Source organism: Ambystoma mexicanum, chromosome 6q, assembly GCF_040938575.1.
Source record: "Ambystoma mexicanum isolate Mex_15411 chromosome 6q, UKY_AmexF1_1, whole genome shotgun sequence".
NCBI classification, from domain to species: Eukaryota; Metazoa; Chordata; class Amphibia; order Caudata; family Ambystomatidae; genus Ambystoma; species Ambystoma mexicanum.
Window position 1 is genome coordinate 768239913 of NC_090937.1, and position 12606 is coordinate 768252518.

The 12606-nt window shown below is 41.1% G+C and overlaps 1 protein-coding gene across 2 annotated transcripts in view; it reads left to right on the top strand.

Moving 5' to 3' along the window:
* Window positions 1-12606, top strand: part of TMEM131L (transmembrane 131 like) — a 909664-nt gene that overhangs the window by 475281 nt on the left and 421777 nt on the right. Inside the window, exons 8-9 of one of the 2 annotated variants that reach the window (XM_069631301.1) lie at window positions 11461-11538; window positions 11640-11793. In XM_069631301.1, coding sequence (XP_069487402.1) covers window positions 11461-11538; window positions 11640-11793 — 232 coding nt within the window. The remainder of the gene's footprint in view (window positions 1-11460; window positions 11539-11639; window positions 11794-12606) is intronic. The other variant, XM_069631300.1, reaches the window with a different exon arrangement.

Consider the following 12606-nt stretch of genomic DNA (forward strand, 5'->3'; position numbering starts at 1 on the left):
CAATAAAGCAAAAGATGGGTGTCCCCTTCATCACTGACAGAGGGAAAGCAACTAACAATGATCAAACAGTGGTCATGTCAAGCGGAACTAAATTCAAATTACATAGGTATTGCAGACTTATGGAACAGAGCCCAGGATGGCACAACCAGATCAAAACAACTCGAGAAAAAAAATGTCAATAACATTTTTTTGTAAATTTTATTGTAATTAGCAAATAAATAAAATACATATTAAATCTGTATTTGCCCATAATGCATATTGGGTCTTCACAATAAGAGTAAAGTGCATCACAGTTAAAGTGCTAATATCGCGCTAGAGTAGACCACCTAAGGGGTCCACACCACGTACATACAAGTGAAAAACCAGACACCCCAATCGTGTGAAGATCACGTGAGAGGGGGCTGGTATTCACAAGTGTGTCTGCTAAAAAAAGTACCCAAATATATGTGCATATTTTCAGTCAATGAGAGAATTGTCATAAATGGAACACGTGCGCAGTTAATTGAAGTAGGGTGCCATTCGTCAACTACACTGTCATAGGGACTGCAAGATCATTTAGGGTCAACCTGACAACAATTTTTATATCGCATTAATAGTTTCGACGGATTGGAGTATAGCTGTACTTCAGTTGATGCCAGTCTTCTTCAGGGTGGCGCACTCCCTTGTTGAGCGCCACGTAGTGTGGATGAATTCAAGTATACATAATTCTAAAACCAACAATGAAAAGAAAACCAGAGTCGGTAATATCAACCCTAAAAGAAGATAAAAACACAGAGAAGAAAACATACAATAGGTTAAAAAATGATCTAGGTGAAACAATCCTGAAAACATATTCCATATTCGAAGTTCAAAACAACCTCAAAACAAAACCGGGAGAAGTAATAAATACCATATTCTCGAACAGGCGAATTGGGACCAATATCATATGTTTCAATCTAATGATGTATCAACCATACAAAGGGCAGACCCCAATTGGTGAGTCTGTGGAGACAAAACACAAGAACATCTACTGAAACTGAGAAAAGACATGTCCCTAATTCCCAATTGTAAAGTAATGCAAATTGACTGCTGATGCTCAGGGGTACGGCAACAGCCTTTTCTGGCAATCAATTGTGTTCGCCAACTCACCTATTGAAAATGGCTGAAGTGAATAGTCATAGATGGATTTCGGCAAAAATGGTTCCAAACAGTGGATTGTTGAGACAAGAGTCTTTCTAATCGCTGTGTTCCCCATCCAACACGTTTTAGCCAACTGAATGCACTCTGCCTCATTACTGAGCTGGTGCTAAAGAGCTAGAGCTGGCTAGGCTCTAAATATTTAAAATGTGAGGTAAAGGTGCAAGTGAGATGATAAAACTAACTTCAACACCAGCCAAAAAATGCCCAAGCACTTGCGACCATTACTGAGTTCTAAAATTAATTTATTGTATAAAAGCATACATTACAATTCCTGGGCAGACCAGGTGTCATGCAGCACTCACCCCAATGGGTGGAAAAACGCCACACGTTCCGCTCGACTTGTGAGCCTCCTCAGGCTTGTTGTGATTGTAAACTGTCGTTTTCGCATGTATTTGTTTCCTCACAAGAGAAGTGATTATCCCCTCCCAGCTGCAAATCGCATGCAACGTGAGTGCCAGTCAATATTTACTAAAGGGAACTCTATGGTTCCATCGGCAGTGAATACGCCATGTTGAAATGTCTATACGCTGAAGTCGCATATGTGTATATTGTAATATGGACAGCCTCTAGCCAAATTAATATTCGGCATATGCGCGAGACAAGCAACTGGCTAGGGACCAGCCACCCTGTCTTGAAATGAGGATAAAATGTGCAGAGCTATTCACGAGTTGAGGCGCCTGTGCGCATATAGAATATTCGTTGCCACGTTGTGTTAGAAAAATTCTCCACACCGTGGCAAACCATCCACTAGACGGGTTGATCGTTTAAAAACCAAAGCAACTGCTGCTGCCTGAGTTCAACAATGCCGGCTCTCACAACACAGAGAGGATGTTCACATATGATACTGTGTTTTTATTTATGAATGCAGGCCACCAAAATGAAAGCCTTGGTAACGCATTGACATATCAGCCCATTGGACACATTAAAGTTCATTCGGAATTCATAAAACTGCGAGTGCATGTCTCGCTGAAAACTGAATGGTGCGTATTAGTAATGTATCAATGTGCAATACAATCGTTACTCACAATTGGTACTAATGCGTGTCTTCCTGGATCTAAATAGTGCATGAGTGCTAGCACTCATACACATCTTCGTTATAGTCATATAGTCTATGATCATAGATGCCATGTTCTCAATTCATATAATTTATAAAGTGCAAGTGCATGTAACGGTTAGGCCCGAGATTTATGATCTAACCAGTACAAAAGAATACCCATAAATGAAAAACCTTACTGGTCTACAGGCAGTGTATGTTCTATGCAAGCTAGTATAAGAGTAATGAGCACAATTAAGAGTGCTAATACATCATGATATGCTAATGCATGGTAATGTCGTGTCCTTCACTTCCCTCACATCGCGGAACAAGTCTGTTGAAATCTAGCAGCATATTCCTCAATGATCTACTATTAGAGTCTAATACTCCTAAAACACTCTAGTCTACAGTACAAAGTGACATGTGCAATAAATTCAAATATAAAATACAAAATGACACGTGCAAATGATGATCAATAGTAAGATAATTAAAGAATAGTCAGTGCGTATCAACTGACATGAGAATTCCAATATGTGTAGATCCAATATTATTCCCCAGGAACTAATCACATATTCTGCATATAGTACTGTACAAATCTGTAATGGACTTCAAGTGCAAATTGGCAATGGTTAGGGCTCCAAAAGGAGGCTGTCACATAATGACCAGAGTTGACAAATTAACTACTCAAGTAGCTGCCTTTCAAATACTGCGTCGTTCTTCTTATACATATAAAAAGACATATAACTCTGAGTCCACATTCAAACCATTTGGCTTTAAGGTGTCATATTTACAAATGAGCTTTGGTTCTAATTGACATAGCTTGTGCTCTCTGTTTCCCAGCCTCTTGTGTTGTGGTATATGTGCTAATCCCACAAAACTCATCTCTAGCATATTCTTGTTGTGTTTTTCACCAAAATGAAGCTCCAATGGGTATGTTTGATCTCTATAGTGTTGCAGGATACGTCATTTAAGTGGGCCTATTGTTCCTATATAATGTAGCCCACAACTGCAAGTAATGGCGTAAGCCACAAACTTAGTGAGACAAGTTATTTTCTGCTTGTATTTCCATTGGCACTGATAAATGGATCTTTGGATATGTAATCGCACATTTTGCATTTACCACATTTTTTGAAACCCATATGTTCATTGTTGCCTGAGAGCCAGCTAGATGCCATATTAGTTATTACTGTGCTTGGTGCTAAGATGTTTTTCAGTGTTGGAGCTTTACAAAAAGTTACACTTGGTCTTGTCTCCAATACTTTGCACATGTCTGTCTGTAGTCAGAATATTCCAGTGTCTATGCATTATAGCTTTAATTTGTTTGGCTTGTTGATTAAAGCCTGTTATAAACCTTATCGTTTCATCCTTAGGTTTAATGTTTGATTTAAATAGATATCTTCTGGATAGTTTCCCCGCTTTGTTAAAGCATTCCGTCACCGTACTTTTTGTGTACCCTCTGTTTACAAATCTATTGCCAATATTTTTGGCTTCTCTTTGGAAATCCACCTTTTTGCTACAGACTCTTAGCCCTCAAGAATTCTCCAAAAGTTATGGATTTCTTAAGAGCTGTGGGGTGGTGACTACGGGCATGGAGAGTTAGTCTGGGTTGGGAATTACAGGTTACGCTATTTCGAAAATTAGGAACTTTGAGTTGAAACTAGCTTGACTTGAGTCATTTGCTTAAAGATTAAGGACTACTGCATTTGAAGTTTTTTTTTTTTCTTTTTTCTGATTTCGAATTTAGGAAATACTATCATCCAAGTTTGAAACGTGCCTTGCTTGCCTGATTGTGTGTATTTACTAGCATCTTGCATTTTTGTGAAGCCGTGCCACACCATACAACATTACTTACTCGAACGCTTGAACGTTCGTATTTGTTTGTTTTTGCTGCTGTGTGTGTTAAACTTGCGCATTCCACTTACCTTTGCCTGCAAACTAGAAAGAGAGCGTGAGTTGAGAGTTTATATCTTTCATTTGACTGCTCAGATCTTTTTACATTTAACGGATTTCTGACTACTAGTCAGCCCCTTGTGAACTACATATCCCAGCAGCCTCTGAGCTGCAGAAATAGAAACCTCAGGCGCTTCAGCGCCGGCGCTTCTGGGACGGTGCCGGTCTACGCCAGTCCACGGCGGGCATCAGCTATCGGCCCTACACTCTGTCCGGCTACACCTATACAGGGTTAATAAAACTGGTAAGAAATGGGCTTTTTAAAAATCCTACAGTTGCTATCTGATGCGAACAAACTTGAAAACGAAAGACTTGTTAAGTTTTCTAGACAACAGAGAGAAATCTCTGAGCTTCCCCGTTCCTGACAAAGACTTGGGCACAGACACCGAGCCAAATGAAACACACCCCCAGACCATATCCATATCCAAACCTACCACCCCCGTTCCCACTCACTTAATACCCAATTGCCTCGGAAATACCACCCTGAAAATTGCACTCCTAAATACCAGGTCACTCAACAAACACTCTCAAGATGTGCATGATTACATCACCCAAGGCAACTTGGACATACTCTTCCTCACGGAAACTTGGTTGCAAGAACCTACAGGCCCAACTGTCGATAGCGCTGTCCTCCACAATTACAACATTTACTACGAAAATCGGACATCAGGTAAAGGAGGGGGGGTAGCTATAATGGCTAAACAGACTCTGAAGCTGTTCACTACTAAAACCCTTTGCACGGGTTGCGAAGTTCTTCATCTAAAACTCACGCCCTCCAACAACTATTGTATTAACTTCATCGTCCTATATATACCCCCTTCACTGATCTCAGACTTCAATGAAGAATTATGTCATATCTTGAATAATTTGAAGGGAACTAATACTGGGACTATCCTTTTGGGTGATCTGAATAGATGGCGAGGTAACCCCTGCGACAAAGAGGCTATAAGCCTAGAAACTAGCCTAACAAACATTAATTACCACATCGCTAATAAGGGCTCCACCTGCACCTCTGGTAATCAACTTGATTGGATTATCACAAATAATGTTCAATTGACAGTGACCGATACCATTCCATGTATATGGACAGACCACTACAAAGTTGAAGCTACATTCTCCCCCACTTTCAAAGCTGTCCATTTCGATAATTCCCCTAAACCGGTTCTAAGCAGAAACTTTAAGAAAATCACACATGACATTCTCAAAGAAGGTCTTACTCATGTCATGAACAATACTGCAGATAATGATTCTTGTGAAAACATCCTCTGCAATTTCAATAATCATTTCCAGAAGATTTCCGATAAACATGCGCCGCTTAAAAACAAACAGGCTCGCCCCAACCCTAACCATCAGCATTGGTACACACCGGAATTGAGCACCTTCAAAATAGCTAAAAGGAAATTAGAAAGAATATGGCACAAAACCCCTTCAGAGGAAAATAAAGAAAACTGGAAAAAATGTGACCTTTCATATAGAGCTAAACTGGTTGAAGTAAAAAAAGAATACTATAATACTCAAATCATCAGTGCTTCTAACTCCACTGGAAAACTGTTCCAAATCCTAAAATCTTTCGAAAAACCACCCACTCTCTCTTCACCCTTCCAACCAACCTTGACCGACTGTAAAGCAGTTCAACTTGCTTTCTCAAATAAAATCAAAAAAGCCAGAGACTCCATTATAAATTGCAAAACATCAGATCCGCCACCACCTGCGCAACCTAAGGTGACGTATCCTGTCTCAGACATCCCTAAATTTACATTTTCACCAGTTTCCATCGAAGACATGAACGACACTCTTTCTTCCATAAATTGCACCACTTGCGCCGAAAACATCATACCTCCGAAACTTATTCTTGATAATGCTGAAATCTTCTCCCCTTTTTTCCGTCGCATGACAAATGCTTCCTTTAGGGACCGGAAAGTACCGACAGAAATTCAAACAGCCACAGTCACCCCCCTAGTCAAGAAACCCGGACTAGATCAACAAGACCCCACCAACCTCAGACCCATTACTAATTGTAACTTTCTTCTGAAGGTACTCGACAAAATAGCAACCAAGCAACTGCAAGATTATGTAGACCAACACAGCCTGCTACACCCCCAACAATCGGGTTTTAGAGGTGCCCATAGCACAGAGTCAGCATTGCTGGATTTACAGACAGAAATGCTGAGTATCCTAGACGGAGGCAAAACAGGTTTGTTAATCCTCTTGGACCTCTCGGCGGCTTTCGATTTGTTAGATCATGGGAAGCTCCGAGAGGCCCTAGGCGCAGCTGGTAACTGCTCCCATGATGCAATAGATTGGGTATCATCATTCCTAGAAGACAGGAACTCAAAAATCAACTGGGCAGGTCACTCCACCCCACCCAAACCTGTAGACTGCGGCGTCCCTCAAGGAGCCAGTTTCTCTCCTTTGCTTTTCAATTTATACATCCGTTGCCTTTGTACTCTTCTATCTCAGCTTGGAATTTTTTTCACCAATTTCGCTGACGATACACAGCTCATCTTAGAGTTGAGTGGAAACCATTCCTTAGACAACGAGAAGTTATCGATTATCTACAACACCATTGAAAACTGGATGTTAACACACTGGATGTGTCTTAATAGTTCTAAAACGGAACTTATGACCTTTGGAAGCGCTAAAGCCTTAAAAAACCTTGGCTCAGACTATTCCACCTTCACTATAAAAGACTCCACCATTAAGGTATCAAATAAGGTCAAAACCCTAGGTATTTATTTACAATCTTCCCTAGGTGCAGAAGCCCAAACCGCTTATTTAAAGCGAAATTGTCAATATTATCAAAGGCTTCTCTGCCAGATCAGACCATTTCTTAACATCAAGAACAGTGCCACGATAGGGAGAGCTACCATCCTGTCTCGCTTGGACTATGGTAACGCGTTGGCGCTAGCAATAATTGCCTGAAACAATGCCAGATTATTCAGAATAATGCTGTCTGGTCCATCACTAACAAATCTAAGCGAGAACACATCACCAAGGACAGAAATGATCTCCATTGGTTGGCAGTGAAGGAACGGATCCTGTTTAAATCACTAACCCTAACCCACCAATGTCTCTACGGCACGGCACCAGCATACCTTAAGAAAAAGTTCAGGTGGTATGAGCCAAGTCGTAGCTTGAGATCCGCCAAGCAAGGACTGATCAATCCTAGCCTTCCAGGCAAAGCCACTGGTCTCGGTCGAGCTTTTCCGAGTTTGGCAACTTCCCACTGGAACAAACTGCCTTGCAGCCTTAGACTGGAAAGCAACACCCAACTCTTTAGGAGGCATCTGAAGACCTTTCTCTTCAAATAACTAGGCAATTTCTACACCGAATCATGTTGCCATCTTTCTGCCCCCCTCTCTTTACTTTCTTTTGTGTCGTCCTGTTAATCTTCGTCCTCGTGTCTTTTTCGCACCCTGATGCTTGCGAGCTACGGCGCGTTACAAATAAATAAATAAATATAAATAGAATTTGAATTGGTTTCTTTTCTGCAAAGAGTGGATGTTAGTTTGTTATTATCGATTGAGAAGAAAACATCCAAAAATACCAATTTTCAATTACTAATGGTACTCGTTAATTTCAAATTGTATGAATTGGTGTTTAGGATGGAGATGTACTTTTCCAATTCATTTTCGGTACCATCCCATATTAGGAACAAATCCTTGATAAATCGATGCCACATCACTTTGTTTTGTAAATTCTTCCAGCTCTTCGCTCCATGCCACTGTAGATTCTTTCCAATCGGCTGTCAAGAACCACTAGAATGGGCAAAGTGGTTCTGGGAGGTACTCTGTACTGATCCACGCTGCCTCCTCGTCACAGTACTGACCGGGTTATGATGTTGTGACTCACTACAGATCTTCCTCGTCTCAGTACCTTCTACTTCTGGCTTACTACTGAGGTAAATGGGATAGGAGGGTAGGGGTGAATTGGGGGGGGGATGAAGGAGAGGTGGGGATGTTCTATGGATACCGTGTTCTCCCAATATGGTCATCATTGATCCCATGGGGGGGGTTCCCCCTCCCGTGATATCCACATGCTGAGTCCTCCCCCATCCTCCCACACCCCCAGGGGGACTATCTGGTAGCGGCCTTGCCGAAGTAGATATATCCTGGGATTCGTCACAATATGTAGTTATTGTACAAAACAGAAAGTGAACCACCTCTCAGCACAGTTTCCTAATGTGACAGTTTGTGATGTTGCAAGTTTCCAGTGCACCTGCCTTTCAGTGTGTGGTGTGTGCGTGTGTAAATGCACACTTGTCTTTTAAGGAATATGTGCAGCCCCAGGTTACACCCACCATCACCTTGAGGACCGTACTCACAATCTCAAATATTGTCAGCTTGGCTTTTGCTGCATTCCAGCCTGCCTGAAGAAGGGGTCAGGTCCACCTTTCTTTCTGGCTGGCTTGAATACATTAAGATTGAGTCCACTGTTATGTCATCAGAATTCTCAATGAATTGGCATTGTTCATCAATAGAGCCTTTTGAATGGAAAACCAAAATGATTTCTAACTTAAGGATTGCATTTTAAATCTATGCACACCAAAGGTAATTGCATGCTTAAATTGCGAGACTTCTCCCACACTGACCTCCAATGATAATCCTGCTATGCATAAAGGGGAGGCGATCACAACTAAAATAGGATTTCTTTTACTATAAGCATGCATGGTTTTTAATTGGTAATAGTAGCTCAAAATCCAATGCTCTCTACATGTGGCACTTTATGGGATGGATGACCTAAATTGTCCATTCTACAATGTTGAAACTGTCCTCTGTACATACACGATATCTTACTTTATTTGCTGAATGCGCAAACGTATGAACCTTGTCTGGTAGACCTGATGAAAGATTTGACTTGGAACTCCCTCCTGCATGCAAGTGCGCCACACTTAGAGTTTGGTAATTTCAGAACTGTAGTTCATTGACGCATCCAGTTCTTAGTATTGTCTTGACAAATTGCCCTATATGGTAACACGTGTTTCGGCAAATAAGAAATGCCTTTCTCAAACCAGGGCTATACATAGCATATATAAATTAAAATCACATTTACATCACATAGAAAAAAGCAAAAACATTGACAAATTGCAGTAGGATATTATGATACAATTAAACATGATTAAGACGTGTATTGGTGTGAGACAGAGAAGAAGGATGGGTGAAGGGGAAGGAAAATGAGGTAAAGAAACATGATCATAGCATGGCCAATGAGGAAGAACAAAAATTTAATTAGATTCCGTATACATGTCAACTCCATTAGCAAAACATCATTCTATAGTGCACTATTGCTGAACTTAAAGCACCATGCAGTATTTCAATTTAGTCGCCACTGTGATTATAGTAATTTCAAAAATCAGTAATGCACTTCAACTGACTGTATCAAATTGAATTATGTAGATATGTTTAGTCTATTTCGTTATAATATGGCACCAAACATGCGCCTCAATTTACTCCATTATAACCATTCTATTAGTGTTCAAGAACATAGAAATCGTTAATTTACCTGTATTCTGTGACAATCTTATTTATGTTATGCGGTCTGTTGCAGTAGTAATAACTGGGTTAAATCCCGGGTAAAGAAATAATTTGAATTAACCGTGCGCCATTCCTCACTGTTGCGTTGAAAGTACTACTGCATATACGCTGTCTTGCGCTTATAGAAATGGTATACTGATGTTAGATGTCCACTTGCTGTAACCACTTGCTAGTAAAAGCGTCGTGCTTTCAAATTGCTAACCTAGAAACTTATCAAAATTATGGAGGGAGTTCCAAGTCAATCGCTTTTTAGAGGTGGGGTCCTGTACCTCTATCTCTCCAGCCAGTGCGACGCGGGCATGGTTATCCATAAATGTGTAACGGGTCGCTGAGTGTCACAAGTTGGCTCACATCTACCCCCTTTTTCGACTGATAAAATAAGAGTTTGTGACCGAGCAGGGCTAATGCTGAAATGGCATTGGCCAGCAGTACAATTTGGGCTGAAAGTGGACAAGAAACTATTGCTACAGGCTGTTCCAGTGAAGTTTAGCAGAAAAGGTTTGGTATGATGATGAGCTGGAATTTGTTACTGATGTTGCAGAGTAGCTGATGGGCAGATTGAGTGATGAAGAGCAAATCATAGGTTTAAACTTGCACCATAATTGAAATGATTATACTACTCAAGCTGTGGCGTGTTTTACAAAGCACACCCTATAATGTTTGTAGAGTGTTACTTAAGAGAATTTAGTGATCTGTGAACATTCTTGTGGGATAATTGCAACCTGCGTCATTCTTCATATGGGTGGCTAAGACTTTTACTAAAAGTTACTCGGGCCTTGTCGTTGATGATAATAAATGACTAACTTTTCCTACCTGCACAATCCACAGCAATTTGTCCCTAATTGCAGTTGATGGGACGCAAGAATGTTAAACTCTTAACATATGATTGAACTCACATTGCCCTCTCGCAGTGTGCTGGGAGCATGGGAATGGTTGTGAAGGCATCCACCAGAGGAAAAAGAGACCCCTCAATGTGGAAAGGGCTTTACTTGTGGGATGCCTTCACTGGTGGTGGTGGGATGTGGGATATAGCAAATTCAGAGAATATTTCGGGGAGACATGGGCCTCAGTATAATCCAGAGGTGTTGCTGGGGAGTGTGGGGGGGCTAACTGGGCTATAGCCCTGGGTCTTTTGGTTGTAGCCCCGGATAGAAGCCCAGTAGCTACAATCAAAAGGCTAGCTAGCCCCGAGTCCCGACAGTCTCAACATTAGCGTAGCCCCAGACCTATTCCAAACCTATCAACACCCCTGGTATAAGCTAAATATTTTGAATAATTGGGCAGGTGGAGTGTGGTCAATGGGTCGGAGCTTCAGAAGTCTTTCTGAATAATCCCCATGCAAAGGTGGAGGGGCTGCATTAAAACCTACCACTGCTTGAGGTCCCTTTACTCCAGAATGGAACATTCATGAATGCACTGTGGGTCTGTTGACTACAAAATAAACCTTTAGAAAAGGCAATACTAAAAATGGAGACAGGTCTACACTTTAATAATACGACATTTGTTTTTCTAACATTAGTTTTGTCACAGATATATTTAGAGGGTGCAGCTTGGGTGAACTGGCCACATTTTAAAAGTGAGATGTGGAGTTGTCTTACTTAAATCCATGCTGAAGTTCACATCCTTTCCTGTACAGCTCCTGGAGTTGGGACTTCGGAGCTGTGGATGACGCTATGACCTGCAAAGCACACATTTAGAAAACGAATTAAGACACAAACCATGTGTGTACTTATTCTTTAAAAGTAATCTATTTTTCTTTTTTAGGTGGACACGTCAAACACCAGCCTTTTGCAAGTTCGTCTGAAATGTGACGTTAATTATGAAACCCACCGGCTGCCTCAGGTATAATTGCTTTAGACATTGTCGCCTCCATGTTTGCCATGTTATCATTTTAATGGTGAGGTATGAGCAGACCCCGACCCCTCCCTCTTCTTTCTCACCAGAATGCTTGCTTCGCAGCAGATCACACCTTGCGGCTGCAGATGAGTTTGGTTTTAAGGACCGGCAGTGACCGCAATACCTTGGAAACACTGAAGCAGTACATATTGGACAACATGTTTGTGGTTTATGTTGCAGTGGCCACAAGTGAGTTGTATGGTAAGAGGCCATTATCCCCCCTACCCCCATCCTTTAGACACATTTAAGTACTTTTTCAAATGCAGGTGATTTAGTTCATAATGATTAATACAAGTCCCGTTTAATCAAAAAGTCTTCCTTTTCCAGATGTTCATATGTGGTTTCTATTGGTGGACATTAGTGAACCATTGCCACTGTGCACAGTAAATGCATGGTTTGTAGCATAGAACTTAATGCAAAGGGGAAATGTTTACCGAAACGTATATTCAAGAGAAAGCACGTCGGAGGTTAGTAGGAGGTTAGTCTCGTTTGCAAACGAGCATTGGAGGTCTTCACTGGATTGTGTTTGGAACGCTTTATGTAGTATGCAGACTCTCGACAAGTCGACGTTTTTTGAAGTACTGCCTACTGTTGCGTTTTTAGAGTTGGCCGGATATAATGCACGCCTTCCACTGTACACATCAGCACATGACCTATTGTTTCAATCTTTCACACATAACACATACACTGATTTGTGACTTTACCAGCAGGTCCATTATGTGCCAGTGAGGTTGTATACCTCCATTTGATCCAGCCTTGATTTTGAGAACTTTCCTCAGTTTTGGATTCCTGGAAATCAGTAAGATCATTTTGCATTCCCTCTGCATATCCACACATCACATCACATGCTACATGAAGGTTTAGCTTGACGGTTCGGCTGATCACTGGGATTACTCTGTGACTGCAATATATAACCCTTTAGCCACAATTTGATATTGGTCATGCATTCATTTAGGATTCATGCGCTACAGAAATAACTTTTTGGGCCATTTAATGCACGTTGTTCATGCTGTT